At 36.4% G+C, this 19,428-nt stretch overlaps 3 protein-coding genes across 3 annotated transcripts in view; 1 reads left to right on the top strand and 2 right to left on the bottom strand.

The window, feature by feature from the left end:
* Positions 1–1,943: 1,943 nt before the first annotated feature.
* Positions 1,944–4,161, top strand: aadacl4 (arylacetamide deacetylase-like 4). The gene is given in 4 exon segments (XM_038280880.1): positions 1,944–2,154; positions 3,795–3,810; positions 3,812–4,013; positions 4,015–4,161. Coding segments are annotated over 4 exon segments (576 nt in total).
* A 3,761-nt stretch (positions 4,162–7,922) lies between these two features.
* klhdc7a (kelch domain containing 7A) lies at positions 7,923–13,255 on the bottom strand. The gene has a single exon (XM_038280812.1). The coding sequence runs from the start codon at positions 11,253–11,255 to the stop codon at positions 9,024–9,026; it is 2,232 nt and encodes a 743-aa protein (XP_038136740.1). The 5' UTR covers positions 11,256–13,255; the 3' UTR covers positions 7,923–9,023.
* A 1,177-nt stretch (positions 13,256–14,432) lies between these two features.
* Positions 14,433–19,428, bottom strand: part of igsf21a (immunoglobin superfamily, member 21a) — a 240,460-nt gene continuing 235,464 nt past the window's right edge. Inside the window, exon 10 of the mRNA XM_038280808.1 lies at positions 14,433–14,880. Within this exon, the coding sequence (XP_038136736.1) occupies positions 14,804–14,880 (77 nt within the window). The 3' untranslated portion in view covers positions 14,433–14,803. The remainder of the gene's footprint in view (positions 14,881–19,428) is intronic.

Below are 19,428 nucleotides of genomic sequence, written 5' to 3'. Positions count from 1 at the left end.
TTACTTAACGTCTTACTGTAAAAAGACAAAAGACTGTGTCCCCCTAAACTGAAACAGGCTGAAGGGGACCAATGATTTTGGGATGAAGCTCAGGAGATCTTCAGCTCAGGAAGAACAATATATAGATTGTAAATCTATTAGTCATTACTTTCACAAATCTGGATTCACTTGAAGATTGGCCACGAGAGAGACAAAAGGAGGCACTCTGAGACCAAAATGATATGAAAAACTGAATGGACTAGGTTTGCAAAGCCTTAAAAAATTTCTGTGATGACTCATATTGATGGGAGTATCATCTTGAGATGCCTTTTTTCAGCAGTGACATGGACGAGGGTCAAAATTAACTAAAATATCTGAAGTACCTAATCCAGTGCAATCTTGGTAGAAAATCTGTGAAAAGCTGCAAAGGGCCAAGCTCCACATTTCAGCAGGACAGTTAACCACAAATATATACAGCCAGAACTCTTATAAAATTGTTTAGATTAAAGCTTATTTATGAAAGGGGGTGGGGTCAAGGTCCAGACCTAAAAAAGCAAATTCCTTCAAACTTGGATTTTACAAAAATAAGCAGAAATCATATTTCTATTAAATTCAATGTTTTTCCAAACACATATTAACAAGTGTTTCTCAATTATTCTTGAATTTGTTTAGATTTAGTTCACATTTATTACATTACATTTTCATACAGTTCATTAGTTTGGATAGCATTTTTTGTATATTTAGGATTGCTTGTTTGATTTCTAAGCTATCTTTGATCATTAAAAAAAACAACCATTTGAGATGGATGAAATACTTTTCACAGTAGTCTACAAACCACACCTTTGTGATATTTACCCATAAATTACAATTGTTTTCTTTATTAAGCCATGTATCTTACATAGTCAGCTAGGCAGTTGCATAGTTAGCTCATGCATATATATATATATATATATATATATATATATATATATATATATATATATATGATGAAGACTACATTTATTCAAATATGAGTATGAGTAATGTGTCTCAGACAAAACTCCAGTCTGTGATGCTTGGCACTTCCTCTGTGATTTTTACCAAGAGTAACTGAATGCTTTTTCAGCAACTGTGAAGGTTTTAAAGAGCAACCTCACAATGGTTGCTTTGTGTTAGGCTGCTCTACTTAGGGGAAGCAGAGGGACTCTCGGGGGTTTGCTGCAAACTCTGGGACAACCTCTGTCCAGATGCTGTTCTTAATTTTAAAACCTCTTGAATGTAAAGAAATGTATACACTTTATAAAATGTTCCCATCAAAGGTTTTTTTCAAGTTATTCATTTTTCCATTACAGTTCATTGCATAATATATTTCTGTCTATATCACTGAAAGAGGCTTTAGCCCTAAAAACATATAGCACAAGACAGAAATATATGTATAAGAGGGTGCAGCCCATCCATTTATACCCAGGCTATCACTGCCATCTACAGATTTGTGGTGAAAGTTCAGATATAAGTATTTCCGAACAGGCTTCATGAGTAAGTTTCAGGATTTTTTCCTTGTCACTCATACCCAACAATAAAAAGGCACCCTGCAGCAAAAGGATTTTGAAATGAACGAGTTTCTCTTCGAACCAAGAGTATTAAAAAAGTGCTGAAATGCCTCAAACTGCAATTTTCCAAATATGTGTGAAAATCTTTCCACTGGAATGCAGCTCTATATAGGGTTCTCTAATACTGTGCAGTAGTTAACCCTGGAAAGCTGGGACTTATATGAACAACTGCATGTAGTGTTACAAAACAGCCTTGCAATATATTATATATAGCAGAATAATTTTTTGCCTTGCATCAGGCTGTCAGAGATGTTCAGTTTTAAAATCAAAATCAGAATATATTGTCAGAGATATAGATAGGGAAAAAGTGTAAACAGGTAGATGAAGAAAAAGTTCCCTTGTGACTTACCCTCTGCAAAGCAGACCAGCTACACCATGGACACTTGCTCAACAATTTTAATAATTGGCTTTGCTCCTCCAGCAGCAGCCCTCATTTTTCTTGTAATTGGCCTTGTGTACTCTGACCGGATGAATTCAGATATTCCTCGGGGGGTTTCAAAGAGTGGTAAACTGCACAGCTCATGTTTGTTTGTTGGCATGGCAATTGTGGATCAGCAGGATTGGAGCTCATTGTGTTTCTTTAATGGTATTGTTTTTGATTAAAAAAAAGAATGTTTTTACTAGATACAAGAGTTTAAAAAAATCCAACTCTTTTATTATGCTACATGTTGCTGTCCTTCTTTTGTCCTCCAACGACTGATAAAACCAAGATGAGAGAAATTTCAGATAAGAAATCACGTCTACCAGAGCTGCACAGAGACACAAAGTCGTGTATTTCCCTTCTTTGATGTTGTCATACTAAACACACTCTCTCAGACAGAATAACCTTCAGTTTGACTTTACTAGTCAAGAATACTTTTTTCTTGTTTGTTTTTACCATATCTCTCTTTTGTTGTAAGTCTGTGCTTCCCCTGATGTCAATACTGGATACAATATTGTTTTAGCATAGGTCATCTGGTCAGCTACATCAATAGTTACATTTCTGGGCATGTGTATGTGTGTTTCTGATTTGGCATTGTAGTGAGGACCATTTTTTCAGTTTTGCCACCAAAGTGAGAACCATTTCTTCTAAACTGATGATATTTTATTGGTCCTAACCTCCTATTTTGGGACAAAGATGTGAATTGAGTTTAGGTTAATAATAGGTATATATGTATATATTGGGTGCAATGCTTAGGGCTAGGGTTATTGCTATGGTTAGGGTATAGAAAGGGTTGAAATTGACTGAAAATCGTTTAAATTATCAATCATTATATACTTTCTTATTTTATCTTAGTTTTTAAAGTAATCCTAATTTTTTAATCCATCTCTATTTTTTCTCTCACTTTTTTTCTCATGTACAACACGTTGAATTGTCTTACCAATGAAATGTCCCATATAAATAAACTTACCTTTCCCTCCCAATGAGCTAGCTTCATTGTTCTTGTACATGGCAGGACTAGTGATATATTTCCTGCAAAGCTTTAAGTAAATTGAGTAGGTCAAAGATAACAAAATGTAAAGGTTGTATTACATGAAAAAGTCTGTGTTCGTAGTCAAAGTCAAATGATTAAATTATTGATAGATATATTTATAGCATAAAAAATGCCTTGGAGAACTTTAACTTTGCCAAAAAAAAAGAAATTTCCAGTTCTGATGGAAATGATACCTAAGTGTGTTTTAAAAACGGCTTAAACTTTTTTTTTTATAGAAGGAAAAAAAAAAGGCTTAAACTTACGAAAAACACCTCCCATACAAACCCTTTTCTCAGTGATTAGAACACAGCCACTGCTTTTAAATGTCAATAGTCATAAAGAATGCAATACATGACATGTCAACAGATCTGATATTTTTTGAAGATTTAATCAACCTATTTTTGTTTAGAAATGAATTTAAGTTAAATGATACAATGAATGAATAAGTCAATCATACATATTATGTTATTAATCTTTTAATAATTTTGAATTTTTCTTTTTTTCACAAGACAACAAGCCATATCATACATTTCAAATGAAAAAAAACAAACGAAAAAAAAAAATAGTTCAAATGTACTTAAACTTGACTATGTAAAAAAATGATATGAAATCTATCCATCAGGGTGAAAACCATTTATTCAAAGATATTCAAACAGAGTTCAACTTTATGATGTTACTTCAGGTCAGTCTCCCATTTTACCTTGGGTATAACTGAAACATGCAACAACTAACTGTGTTGCTCTCTTCCCTTTAACACCTCTTAGCTAACAATTAGCCCCTGACCACAGGGACACTACTGGATGGCTGTAAGCCTGGAACGTGTCATTTCCTGTCTATGACTGTGACAGAGTTTAGGCTGGGTTCTAACAGAGCTGCAGTCAGAAAAGACAGCACAGGGGCTTCCTTGGCAACCATCCTGTGCCAAAGGCTGGCAGGGAGATAGGGCAGACATCTGCCATTCCCCTGCACTCAGGTCCTAATCTACCTAGTTCCTGCAGATGGCATATTTCAACTTGCCTTTATACCAGAGAAATCCTGCTGTGGCCATATTGTTTTGAGGTTAGATGGCAGGCTATTTTCTGCACAACTTGGATGCTTGTGTGTTTTCAGAGAAGTGCTCAAAAGGATCGCCCCACTGAGCTAAGGTCTTGCTATGGAAAGTGTCTCTTTTTGTCCAACATAGTGCCATGCACAAGGTTCTTATAAGCACACACTCCTAGAAAATGTTTAGGAGAAAAATGCTAGTTTTGTATTAAAAGATTTTGCCTTTGCTGTTTTACTGACAAATGACTCTTATTTTCTAAAACTCTTTGCTCCTCTAGTCATCTGATAAAATGCAATAAATGGTTTCCAGCGAATAAATCACAGGAATCTAATCTTTGTTTTTCTTTTGTAGATAGTAAATAAAATGAATTCTATATTCAATCTTCTTCAAGAGTTCATGAAAACCTGCTTTAATCCAACATTGGCCATCATAGAATTTGCCCTGAAGAATATCCAGCATGGTGGCAATTATATCAATAAATAAAGTATTACTACAAAAAGGTAAACATAATGCCTCAACCCAAAGGTATGTATGCCTTTCTTTTTAAGATGTAAGACATCTCCCTCTGCCAACAGTAAACACAGCTTGCCTTATTTTTAGTGTTTGCTGTATCCATAGCAACAAAGCTTTAGCTTTATTCCTCTACTAAGGGATCACGCGAATAAATCTTCATGTTATCTTTTTGATTTAGCAGCCTTGCAAAGGAGAGTCATCAGATTTACCTGTCTAAAAATATTTGACATCGGGTAAAGAATTGTATTATGTTTGATTTTTAGTGTTGGCCTTGTGGTTAGAGCAGTGCACTTGTGCTCTGAGAAGGTGTCAAGTACCAGGTAAAATCTCCACAGCCTGCAATCTGGGTTCCTTAGCAAAACCCTTAACCCCACACTACTCCCCAGGTGCCTCAATTGGCAGCCTGCTGCTCCCCACAGGGATGGGTTCTATTCAAAGAGGGAATTTCTTTGCTTGTACTTGACATTGTAATGATGAAAAAGATGAATTCTCTCACTATTCTCTATTAAAAGGTATAAATGGACACGAACCAGAGGGGAAGGGGGGGAGAGGTATAGAAACAGAAAGTGTGATAAGGTAAGTCAATGCAACTATTGACCACTTGACCTATTGATTGCAGTAATTTGAAAGTGCAGGTTTATCTAAATATAATTGTCTTTTATCTGAAAATACTGATTATCTATTTTCAATTCAATTTATTTATAAAGTTATTTATATAGCGCTAATTTGCCACACATGTCATCTCAAGGCACTTTACAGTTCACCAGATCATACAGTCAGATTGATTCAAAGTTTTCTATCTAAGGAAAACCAGTTGATTGCATCGACTCATTGACTCTTCAGCAATCCCTCACACTAAGCATGCTTGTAGCGACAGTGGAGAGGGAAAACTCCCTTTTAACAGGAAGAAACCTCCAGCAGAACCAGGCTCAGTGTGAGCGGCCATCTGCAGAGGCCGACTGGGGTTCAAGGAGACGGAACCAGAGATACAAAAAGCAGCTGTAAAAGGCGGCCCCGTCCAGGAAACACACAGCCAGGAAGACAAGCCCCGTGCCAGCTCCCATGTCAGAGGATGAAGAGAGCACATCCAGCCAGTCACAGTCAGAGAAACAGGACTACACTGGAAAACAGGCCAATCTAAAAAACAAAGGTGTTGATGGCTGCAGAATTTTGGTTTAGTTGGAGGCTTTTAACTGCAGTTTGTGGACTTCCTGATAGTAAAGAATTACAATAGTCCAGCCTTGAAGTAACAAATGCATCGACTAGTTTCTCAGCATCACCCCTGGACAGGATATTTCTAATGATTTTAATATTCCACAGATGAAAGAAGGAAATTCTAGAAACCTCTTTGATATACATAAATGACAGGTCATGATCACATATAACACCAAGAATTTTTACTTTATTATCTGAACTCAATTTATACCATCAAAATGAAGAGACTGACTAATCAGCTTCTTTTGAAACTAAATCATACTACTATGCCCTGATTGTTTTTGTATTATTTAGAACCTCAGTTAGCAGTATTACAATATATTGCGAGGTTATTCAGGAAGCTTGGTTCATCTAACATCATCTTAGTCTCCTACTAGGAAGGGCTCAAATAAAAGACTGATTGCATCAAGAAGAGGTTTAGCGATCGGCTGCTGTTTTAGAATTTCAGAGGAGAAATTACTTTAAAAATACGGTGCAACACTGTGAATCAATAGTGAAATGTGATCTTTGCTGATCTTAGAGCTGGGCTCATTTCTCTAGCCTCTATATATATCCCTCTTCCCTCATTGCTCTTTGCTGTCTGTGTGTGTTTATTCCTTCTGACATAGTTCACTCGGAAGCCAACAATAGCTAACAGCACCATCCATGTAGACCGCAGACCCCGGTGGGACTTTAATGCAGACGTCTTTGAGAGAAGACCTGCCCTGCTGAGAGCTGAGGTCAGCCCTTAACTGCTCATTCAGGGCATTAACATCAATTGAATAGCTGTCACAACTCTGTGAGTCAGGGTTTTCTTCTATAAATTGTAGAGTTTTGCATAATATTGATGGCTAAGATAAAGGCCTGTGATAAAACTCCTTGTCAAAGCAAGTTTCAGCTAAGACTCAGCAGACATGAAAAATCTGTTAAATCATCAGTACTAAAAGGCACTTAGAGGCTAGTTAGAGCAATTTGCTGGTGTCACATGGGAATCCTCTTGAGGAGTATTGAAAAAGAAGCAATCCTACCCTGCATATCTCAATCCCATGAGGCTTTGTGCATACAATATTTCTGTATATTGTTATTGAGGGACTTCCATACCGGATTATATTTCACTTCCACTCTTCACCATCTTCATAAGAGAGTAACTGAAATTAATACTCATATTTCTAATTATGTGTTCCATAAAAAAAATGACATTGTTTTATAAGGATCAGATGCTTTTACGTTATGGTTAATGTGTATACAACCCTTTTTAACTTCCTGCTACCTCCTTGTGTAGGCATGTAATTGTTTAGTCACTCTACTGCACAAATGTTCTTATGTCCCATGTGTGCATGTGTTATGGTAAACCTACAAAACTAGTCAAGCAAAGTACATGCTTGTTAACTTTCTAAACCACATGATGGTGCTATAGCAGCATATCACCCTCTATCATTCAGGTATATAACTTCAGTTTGTAGTGTGAGAAAATTCCTTCGAAAATATTTTTTGTTTATATTAATGATGTTTAGATTCTTGTGTTAGATTTTTGTGTTTTGATAATATTTATGTTTTTTTCTCCAGTTTGAAGGCAAAAAACAAGCAAACCAAGAATACAAAAACGGCATTCTTGGTGGTAATCAGAGGTGGCAGAGAACCCCCAAATTGTAATCAAGTTGGAGGAACAACTCCTTATTGTATTTTTCCTCAAGTAAGAGTAGAAAGAAGCCATCCGAGCCATTTTAGAAAACCATTTTCTAAAAAGCCTACTCATATTCTTAGTAACTCATCATAATGATTTACTGTTTTAAATGATGTAATAAGACAGATTAAATGTAGTTATCTGTAATCTCTGGTATTTGAAAGAGTATCATGAAATCATTAAAACAAACACATGTAATGTATTTCAAACAAATCCAAGCAGAAGAAACACTTTTTCAAATAAAATTTCTTTTTAACATAAGAAAAAAATAACTTCTTACAGTTTAAAATATATACATGTTAAAAAGTGTAAAATATCCCAAGGGAAAATATTGTTTTATTTATTATTATTGGCTAAACCTCCAAATGTCATAACGGGTTTACCAGATATATAGTAAGCATATGTATTAAAAAGGAACTCTCATTTTGACATAAATAGGAAGTATATGTCTTTTTTTTAAAGCACTTTTGTTGGAAACAAACTTGTTTGTTATTCAGTGAAGTTAGTCATGGTCGATGGAGTAGGCTAACATTTCTTTCAAGTAAGAGGAGCGATAATTTATGATATATAACTTATATAACTCAAATTAAAGTAAAACATATTATGAAGTAAAATAGTTCGTAAAATAGATTTTTTTCATAAGGTTACTTAAGTAAATATAACCGAGTAAATGTAACTGGTTACTATCGACCTCTGGTGGTAAGTATTATCTATGGACTCATAAGTAGTAAAACATACTTTTGTATTTGTATTTGATGTTCATTAAAAATAGATTACAAGGGAAAGATTTCTGACTAAGAAAATTATTCTACTCATTGAGCCAACAGATTATTTTTAACGAAAGGATTGTTACAGCAATGACAAATACCTGCAAAATGCTAAATGTCACAGATTAAAATGTGAAAAAATGTTTTGCAAGCTAACAATTTATTTGCATGGCATACCCATTTACACTCTGTCATTTCTTTAAAGAGCAACTTTAGATAATTGCATTGTGTCCAGAGTAATGCATAAGATAAACCCATGGCTCACACAGATGAGCACAGAGGTAAATTATCAGTTTATTGCATAAACTATGAGTCTTCAAAATTAGATAACTAATTTACACTAGAATGTTTTCATGAATTACTTTTTTCAGTAAAGAGGTTAAGCATCTGGGATGGCATTAAACTACCAGAATGGGAGAAAGGAGTGGCAAATCAAAGCAGCAAACAATTAACATGGCAGCAAGTCCTGTGTAAATCTAAACAATCAGTAATCTGACTACCATTAAAAGTCTAATCTTTTTAATCTACTGCCAAGCACAGGACATAAAAAACACATATCTTTGTTTAATACCCAGTCCAAAAAAAATGTGGTTTATGAAACATTTGCACTGTGGCTTTATGACGATGGTATTAAAATATAATTTCATATAAATGGAAATGCAAGGTTTACAGATTTGTAATTAGTTGCAAGAAACTAAAATTCCCTCTGCCAGTTATTACCCATGTTTCAAACATGCTCTTATAGAAGTATTTAGCTGCTATAACATCTTATGAAAAATAAAAACATGTAAAACCTTTTTATACACTTGTTTGTCGAGGATTCATATCAGGTAGTGAAAGGACAAAGGGGAACAGTAAACCCTTGGCTTTAGAGAGGACACTCATCTCCTCATCTGCAAAAGCAGGAGAGATCTCATCAGCCTCGAATTTCATGGTGAAGTGTCGGCTGAGGCAGTAAACTGTTCCATCCATTGCGATACACTGGAAGGCCGGGCAATGAAGCAGTCGCTTTGAGCTGCACTCATACCAAAGTCGTGCAACTGTATGGTAGCGGTACACACTGACTCCCAGCAGTGGGTTAACTTCAAATCGATAGAGAAATTTTCCCACAGCAACCATATCTATAGATTTGTCTTTGTTGCCCACTATAAGACTTGGCCTCCAGGTGTTTGTCTGGGGGTTGTAGCGAAGTAGCATATATCTAAGAGTACCCCCTGAAACAAAGAGCTCTCCACTGCACACAGTGACATGATGTGCAACAGCAAATGTATCATTAGGTAGTGGGGCCACAAATGTCCATCTGTCCTGTCGGGGGTCATAGCGCTCCACAGAGGAGAGACATTCCCCTCCAATGGCGTAGATGTAGCCCTCCAGTGCTGCCAGTTTGCAGCGGGGCCTGGCTTCATTCATAGGACTGATCTCTTTCCAAATAGATGTCAAAGGATTGTAGCAAAACACTCGCTTTGAGGGTATCATTTCTCTGTCACTGCCTTGACAACCTACTGCCACAAATAAGTAGTTATCCATTGTGCACATAGCACAGGCTTTAGAGATGACCTCCTGTGGGATAAGACAGAGAGAATGCCAGGCGTCTTTGTAGTCATCATAATAGTACATTGCACTAGACATGCTCCTCAGCTCTGATTTTACAGTCTGTCCTGCTGTATTTCTCAGCCAGTCTTGAGGGACCATATCTGCAACTATGACAAATCTTCGCCCTCTCATTCTCTGCCTCCTAATTCTTTCCCGCTCATCAGCCATTAGCTGTCCATAAAGGGTGGGGTCCCTGAGCACCTGTAAGTAGTTGTCTGACATGACCTCCAGGGCAGCCTGATGAACAGATTTGTGGCCAGTTTTCTTGGCTTGATGGAGTATCTCTAAACAGTTACCAAGATCAAGTTTACTTTTTAGAACTTCCAGATCTGTGCCAAGGAAGATTTCTGCTGGAAGTTGCATGAAAGAAGCACTTGTTATATTCTCGAAATCAACCTCTTTTTTATCTTTTGCGGTTTGTTGAAACACAGTGTCATTGCCTGATGGGGTCCCAGAGGTAGTCACTGGGGGTGAGTTTCTTGAAACCTGAAATGGAAAGGAAGTGGCCAACTGTCGTTCTGCAGACTCATAGCTTTCCTTGTATAGGCCTGAAGGCCTTTCGGGGTGCCTCAGGCTTCCTTCTGAAAAGTCCTCTGCAGCAGAGCTTGATGGAAGAACGAGATCACGCATAATGATAGGACTTCCAGATGAAGGAGAATCACTGAAGCTTATGTTTTCTTTTCTATAGGTCCTGTTTGTAACAGTGTTCCTCTCATAATGGGCAAGCAAAGGTTTTGAATCTTTAACTGAATGAGATTTAGACTCAACGTAATAGTCGTATATTTTCCCGTTTACAATCTTGTGTCCTGATCCATCCAGCACTACTGTGGCATCTTCTACCTTGATCTTTGCCTTAGAGAGGAAACTGGAGTAGACCCCCTGGTGCTCTAAGTCCTGCCTTAATTCTCTGCCAACACCCACACCACCTTCATGCTTTGTCCAAAAGCAAGGGGAGCGACGTCCAGTGATAGCTGTCATTCTATCATCTGTTGGATCATGGATCTCCAAAGCAGATTCAATTGCAATATTAGAACTGGAAAGAGTTGGCAGATCCTTCTGAAGCATTTCCTTGTCCATGCATTTATTTTGATCAATATTTGATGGGCTACATACCTCCTTGCTCTTATCAACTTGTTGTAATGGAAATTTAACGTGTATTCCGTGGGTGCTGTCAGATTTCAAGTCATCAGTGGCTGAGTCATGCTTCCTCTCATCATCCTTGTCTTGAAAACACAACTTCTGTCGTGTCCTCTTGTATTCATGGCTGGCAGTATTCTGTATCTCTGTGTTTTCCCCACCACAGGGCGTGGTTTCTTTCACGTCTTTGGATCTGTAGAATCTGTAGGCCCAAGAAACCAATAACACAGCAGCTGCAGAGAAACTAAGTTTCAGCAGCAGCTGCATGTCAAACTGGTCACGCAGGTCTTCAATAGGCATAGCTGAAGAGCTATATGAGCAAAGCTCGGCTGACTAAGCCTCTTGAATAGTTATAGTCTAAATGCCCCTGCTGACTGAAGCTGTCTGGTTTCCATCGTAAAAGAGCTGTTGTGATCCAATGACTAAACCTCTGCCCAAAGGATCTAGTGTAAAATGATAGCTACAGAGGAGCAATTTGCATCCCTTGCTTTGCAGAGGCGGAGCGTTTTTATGCACCACCTCTTACTAGTCAGATGTACTTTCTATACCAATCCACGGAGTATCCAAATTCCAATGGGCAAATGTTTATTTTGTTTAACACACTCTTGTTCTTCTTAAAACCACCCAAGTGTCACCTTAAAATGTTGATCTTTAACAAATTTAAAATTGTCTTTTGAAGTGCTGGATTAAACCCTTTGGGTGTTCAAATACCATTGAGTGGTTAATGAAATAATTTGCTTTGAAAAATTGTTAAATACATAAAATATATGGCTAGTACTCTAACCTCCTACTGTGTTTAGAGCTGCTGGAACAAAGCCTATTTGAATAAGGGGTGGAGAGTTATGATAGGTTGCATTTAGCAAATGCTTAATAACCAGGATATGTCTGTTTGCATAGCTATGACAGAGAGTAAAGGTTCCTCCCTGTGCCTGCAAAGATACTTAAACTACTATCTCAGAAAAGGGAACATAAAGAGAGATGGGAGGGCTGCAAAAAGGTAAATGTAACTTGGTCAGCAATTTAAAAACATCTGTCAGTTAGCCATAAGAATAGAAACACCATTGAACGAATTTCCATTGTGAAAGCTGCCGGTGCTTTTCCACTTGATGCAAACATGAATTTCTTTCATACATGAAACATGTCACTCACCACTTTGAAAGTGTGTCATCTGTGGTTTTTGATAACATACAAGAGCAAGCCTACAATCAGAAATAAAAACACAACAAAACAGTGTTTATTTTACCAGCTCTCTGTTGAGAATTATAAAGATCGCTATAAGGGATTCATTCAGAGGGTGTGTCAGGTGTCCTGTCAGCTGTGTGTGTGTTATGATCATCTGATAGCCAAGCCTGCTGACAAAAAAAGGAAAATGAAGTCTGCACGCATGTATGTCAGAAAAATTAACATATAGTCCAAGAAGGCAGCTTTTTATTCTCACTATAGCTACCAGCAGAAATAAAGCAAGAATGTGATTGTCATCAACAGGATTTTGTATCTGAGAGACTTGGACTTCTCACTTACACCATCTGTTATAGTTGTTCCGAAGATGACAACATGAGAATATAAATTAAAAGATACATTTTAATTGGATCTTCCAGCTTTTTCCTGCAATTGCTACACTTGTCAGCATAGCTTGAAACAGATATGATGTCCCAGTTAACCATTGAGCTAAGCGTTGTTTTGGTAGGACTTTTCTGACAAACCAGTTAAATTAAAAAAAATTACAGAAGCCCTCAGGCTCAGATTATACACACAGTTTCCAACTGTCCATAACTCTACTAGGAAACAGCAAATATGGGATTAAATAGAACAACCTTCTCTCTAAGTGGCAGAAAAGTAATTTTGTTCAAAAATGTCACATTTATTGCCTGTTTGGTCTAAGTTCATGAAGAGGAGAGAAAAAGGAAAATTTTAAAAATAATTGCTGACAACAACTGTACAATCCTCATACACACACAGATAGACAGTTATAATGTGCTTCTTCTGCCAAGATGATCAAGTCAGGTCAAGACAATTTGCATATTCTAATGCATTCATAAATTGAGCCATTTCCCCACCTTCAATATGAAGTTAGTGATAAATGCAAAGGAAAAGGCAGAAAATTGCATACTGAACAAAATTACAATGTAATAATTCTTCACAGTGGATAGACCAGAATTAGTGTCCTTTCACACCCTCAATAGTATAAAACAGGAAAATGTGTCTTGAAACTCTATGTTTTAATGTTTGTGTAATGTAGAAATAAAATCGGAATGCAGCTATATCCAATAGCTGTACTTTATATTCAACTAAATTTACCCCAATGCCCCCCACCCCACCCCACCCTCAATTTCTTAGCAAAGACTTAAGAAAATGTGAGGATATTATAGAATAAAACAAAAGGTCCATTTTAAAATAAGATGCTTTTCTATATAAGCAATAGATAAAACACCTCAATTTGCATGTTCTAATTTGCTGGGATAAACTGAAACTGATCATCCTGAATTCCAGTAACCTTTCCAGAATATGCAATGTTTCACATAATATATCTCTCAGAAACATGTCTAACACTTGCTCAGTTGTAAGTAAAGTCAAGGCTTGTGAGTTTATCATCTCTCCATTTTAATACAGGTGAAATGAAACAAATGCAACAACCCTGTTTACACAAGCTGCCTCTTGTGAGCTCCTCCCTGGAACGGCGGCTAAAATGATCCTACTTGATTGGTACTGTCTGGGGAAGAGTTACGCATTGTACACAATGTAGGTCACAAGTAAATAGCTGGGTTACAGGCTAGTGACAAAGAGCTGCAGTGCTGTCACTTGCAACACATGAAAAGGAGAACGAATCTTGAAAAGTCACATGCACCACAACCCCAGAAAACAGACATATGGACTTTTTTGTTATTTTTTTACCTCTGTCCATGGAGAACAGATTATTCATATAAAAAGCCAAAGTGACAAACAGAAAGGATGTATTTTCTTTCCTCTCAATCAAGAATTGTATCTGAAAGTTCAATGAAGTACAAACAAAGCTGGAGAAGCATACTCCAACAACCTCAGCACCCATTCCTCAACATCAACCATATAACTTCTTTAATTATTTTTAGTATTTACACTGTAGTACACAAAATACACTCAAAAAAGAGATTTCTCCGGTTCTGTCAATGTATTGAAATCTTCTTGTACATTCCAAGCCATCAGAAATATATATATATATATATATATATATATATATATATATATATATATATATATATATATATATATATATATATATATATATATATATATAGCTTTGTTGGACATCTGGAGGTCTGTTCTCCCATGACTTATCAGTTTGTTGCTAATCGGGTCCATTCCAGGAAATGTAATAGATGGGATTGGTTGATAGGATAGTGCAGTCAGTCAATGCCAGTTCCATTTGTCCACATTTCACTAAACACCAATAATATTGTTATTTATCAAAGAAAAAAGAAAAAAAAAAAGAAAGAAAAATAATTTTTTTTCGTCTCCATTTTGAATCATCAGATTTTATTTTATCAACAGGCAGACGGGGGACAAGAAACAGAAAAAAAGGTAATAGGATGGAACTATATAGGACGCGGTAACTGTAGAGTTCTTTACTTTGTTCTTTTTGTATTATCTTGAATATAATTTGTAAAAAACAGTGAAGCACCTTCATGTGGTGGCACTGTTTCTTGTTTGACAGATGAAAAGAGTTGTCTGTTGATGACTTGAGTAGGCTTGCAGGGTTCTGGAAAGTGTCAGAACTGTATGTGTGTTTTTCTGTAAGCATATTTGAATATTGGGTGCTGTATGGGCAAAATGTGTGTTGTGATGTGTGGCGAAAGGGTCTTGGGAAAGCAGTTTCACGTCAGTCCTGCTGTGACTGAAAGAACAAGTGCAAGCCACGTCAGTCCACACTTTTCTATGCGAGTGGCCTCATCTGCAAAAAAGGAAGAAAGAAAAAATAAATAAATAAGAAATTGATTCCTGTCAGGTTCTGTTGATAGTATTTAAATACATAAAGATTAATTTGTTATGAAAAAAAAAACTGTACACAGTAAATTCCACAAAGTTAAATATGCAGCGTCAAAGTTCATTGACTCCTTTAGTCAATGGCAGTGGCAGCCCACTGCTCCCCAAGGGGATGGGTTAAATGCAAAGGTAAATTTCCTCCAATGTGAGATAAACAAATCCAAATATTATTAATACATTTAACACAGATTTAGAGGTGGACCAAATGCACTCAGATTGGTGTTAAATTTCACTCTTAAAGTGTTATTTTAAGAGTAAAAAATAGAAATTTAAAGTCAAACCTGTTTAAGAATGTGTTCTTAGTCCCCAATAAGACCATAGAGTGATGGGCAATTTGAATTTTAATTGCTAAATTTGATCGTTGTTACATTTAGAGAAATATTAGATAATATTTCAATCTAAGAACAGCATCTCAGCCACTAAAATTGTAGCCTCCTGTTTAGCTACACGTCACAAAACAGATATTATTCTCAAGAGAAAAAAAACATGTATAAGCATTGAAGTAACATTTCGAGAAAATTAAACTTTCGCAAAAATGTGTCTTCGAGATGGACCAGGACTCTAAGTCAAATATAGTAACAAAGTATTAGAGACAGTAGTTGCAGTTGTTCCCTCATTCAGGGATCAATATAGAAAGGCATTACCTGCATACAGGCTTATGTCAGACATCTTTCCTATCCAGGATTCAAAGGGACCCAGGATTCCAGGATTCAAGAGACAATAAAAGAAAAACTTTTGACTAGCAATCCCAAAGCCCAGATGTCAATCCCACAGAAAATGTGTGGCTCAGATAATTTGTGACTCATTTCACCTGCCACAAAGTCACATTTACATTACAAAGACTTTTATTTCAGACAATTTAGAACTCTTTGCGGTTCAACCATTTTCCGTCATTTAGCTAAAACTTTGAAAACCTGTTAGTTTCTGCTTATCTAAGATATTCTTTTAGCCGATAATAATATGCTCTGCCAGATTCATTTTAAAGTTATCAGAAACAACCTCACTGAGCACTTCACTGAGTTCATGTGCACTGATCGACTACAGCTATGCAGCAGGAACAGCAGATAATCCGGCTTTTTAAAGCAATGCATATACTTTATATGTCAAAGTGACGGCATATAATGTCTTGAAAAAGCACTGTGGTGGCCAATTAACACAGAAAAAAAGATATTGGAATTAAAACATTTTAGAACTTCAAAAAATCCCACTTTATTCAGTGCACTCATATAGTCCTGGTAAAGAGATTTTCAGTATCACTTATGCTAATAATTTAAAAGTAATATGAAGTGTTAATAGCATAGATTAGAAAAATTGCCCCCAAAATATAGATAAAATCCAACACCACTAAATCAGAATGGATGAGCCATTCTTGACTTTAGATCAAAAGACAGATTATATACATTCACAAGACATAAATCATAGGAAAACTGAGCTTTTTCTTGTGCATCATGGCGTTTTCTTTTTAAAATTCAGCTTCCTTAACTATAGGCACATCAGTTATTAAACTGCTCTGATTTATTCAGATTTTATGCACCTTACTAGGACATCTGGAGAATAAAATTGATGAACAGCTTTGATCATATCCATGTACTAAATTTATGATAGTGAGCTCTGAAAGGGACAGCAATACAACCGTTTTTGAGCACAAAACACTCGTATAATGAAAAAAAGGGGTTTTGTGCGTCAACATTGAGTTGTAACAGCACTGGACATATTTTTTTTGCACTTAACTATACCTCAAATTTTACCATGTGGAATAAATTATATTTGTTATGGATTTTATTGGGTGTAGTTTACTGTTTTATATCTGCATGGGTGGTATAAGACTTTTATTGCTTCCTAAAGGATATCCTGCTTTGAAATTCAAGTTAGTGCAGCAGAAGGTTGGTTTTGTTTGTAGGTGTGTCATTGTTGACATTAACTGTTTATTCAGATTGTGGCTGGGCTCTGGCTTTAGAACATTTGCAGTCACATTGTAAAAGGTGACAATGTTAGGGTGTGCCTGCTCTCTATATGATCTGGTACAGGTTAGACCTGTTATGGAAACAGGAAAGTGCATCTGATCAATATATTTGTTAAGATATTTGCTAATGTTTAGACATATAAGTTATCTGAGCTTTGTAACTATGACATGTGGAAATAAAAATGCAAGTTCTAGCCTTAGAGTGCATTTTATTTTTCTATTCACGTCATGAAACATTCAACAACAACTGGATCACTTTAACGACTACATTCTCTCATTAGGTAATGGGCTCATTCAAGCATGGGATCATCATCTGAGGTGCCCTTCCAGACTACGGTCATGGAGGGAAGTCAACCAGCCATTTGTTTTTCCTCGTCTTTTTGGCTCGGATCTCAGTGCATTTCTGCCAAATGGATTTCTCTAAGACCAGTGGGACAGCTGTCTGCAGGAAGATGTGGAGAAACTGCTTTATGTGCTTGACCTAAAATGCTAAAAGCAATATTTTCTCTTTCTTTATGCTAAATAAAAACAATCCAGAGGAAGCTTGTTATCTCAAAAAGTGGTAAGGACCTGTACACTTGTAACACCTGCAATCTGTTTCCTATTCCTAAAGTGTTCGAAAATGGGATTTGAATTTCAATTTTGCATGCCACTGCTCTGAATGCAGATCACATGATGACAACCTCCTGTGGTTACAATGTGGCTTAATTCTTGACTCAGAGAAACAGCGTTTCCTTCGGGAGAGACTGTTAAAAAAATCAGTTCTTTATGGTTAAACGTTTGTCTTAGAGAACAGAATACACTACCTACAATGTCTTGACAACCTTTAACATTTTACTGTGGAGGTGGACAGAGCTACAGAAAAGATCTTCAGTTTCTCTTATCTAATAATTTTAGTTAATTGTTAAATAGCTCAGGTTGATAAACTGCATCAGAGAATAGCATACTGGCAATCATTTAAAAATGTAATCATCAACACTAGTTTCTGCAAATTTATTTTATATAAAGCCTTGACCAACTTGTGGTTGGTGGTCCTTCCCATCAATCTGATAAGGATTAGAATATTCAGCCTTAATAACCTCTAGATGCTGTGTTGTACATCAATTTGACTTGCATGCAGGACACCTGTGTAAGCGCATTCTGACCCAATTCTGTCCCTGCTTTGACACACCTGTTTCTGTGCTTTCCGGAGCATTTGCATTTTTGGATTTGCATAAGATATGGCAGCCAGGGAAGAAGCAAAATAAAGATTAACTTTGAACAACAAATTGGTGTGGGATGCTCCAAGCATAAAGACAGTGATGCTGGAAAAGGAGTAAGTGAAAACTGCTGTTAAAATATACTATTTTCTGACCAAAGAGCACTCCTTTTACTATATACATGTAAAACTGTTCCTGCTGCAGACTGCTACAAAGTTACACACATACACTGGAGCTTAAACTGAAATAATCATGTCCTGAAATTAATTCTTCAGTCCATTAACAGCTTACTGCATCAAAAATCAAAGAAATAAAAGAGATTGAAAATGGCTTCATAGATCATTTATTTATTTGTTGATTGTAAATCGCAATGAGTTATAAATTCTACTTGGCACAGACTGTAAAACAAACAAAAAATATTTATCAGTAATTATAAGCAACTTTTTCATGTAGAGTGTAGTGGCTTAAGATCTCATATGCTTAATGGTCTGAGAATATTTGTCTATATTTTCTTTTTAAGCAAGAGTAAACCGGTAAAACCGGCTCAGTAAAACGGAGCTTGACCCATTAACCACAAAGCTGACTTGAAAAATGGAATAATTTTGATTTATCTTGGGGTTTCAAATTTCATAATCGTTGATGAATTACACATTTTTATCTCTAATTAGCTTTGTAACAGTTCCTGTAAATGTGCATGTCTACTTTGCTGTCTCACTTTGATAACAGCTGTAGGGCCAAGAATCATGCCTAGTATGTGTCGACTGCACAGTCACTTCACAAACAAATGAATGCAGATTACATGCTGTTGACTAAAGACAAAATTCTAGCTGTGAGAGGGTTTTACAATAAAGCTGAGATGTGGGTGGAAATGAGCTTTGCTAATCTCGATGAGCCATTAAAGAGTCTTTTGTTAAAGTTCACTCAGTTTTTCTTACCACTGTATCAGGGCTCTGATTGCTATCTCTATAGGGTCGCACTCTAATTTCCTTTTTAGTGAGTTCTGAACCACTTCATGTTTCAGAGGCCCATCTGTTAAGACTGAAAATTCTGGTTTCTTTTTCAGAGCTGAATGTTGTTTTTCTCTTTTCTTTTTTTTTTTTTTTTTACACCAAAGCATGATCTACACTTAAGTTCTGAGTGCATAAAAAATAATTAAATATATGCATCAAATCAGAGTATGTGAGCTAGGGGGAGAAGTTGAACAAAAAATGCTGATGGAAGGGAATACAAAATAGGAAAAAAGTAAGATGGTGACAATAGGGCACAGCCAAATAGAAATGGTTGAAGCAGCAAA

Source organism: Cyprinodon tularosa, unplaced genomic scaffold, assembly GCF_016077235.1.
Source record: "Cyprinodon tularosa strain WSP-4 unplaced genomic scaffold, ASM1607723v1 ctg165, whole genome shotgun sequence".
Classification (NCBI taxonomy): domain Eukaryota; kingdom Metazoa; phylum Chordata; class Actinopteri; order Cyprinodontiformes; family Cyprinodontidae; genus Cyprinodon; species Cyprinodon tularosa.
Note: the sequence above shows the minus strand (reverse complement) of the source record. Positions and strands in the feature narration are given on the sequence as shown.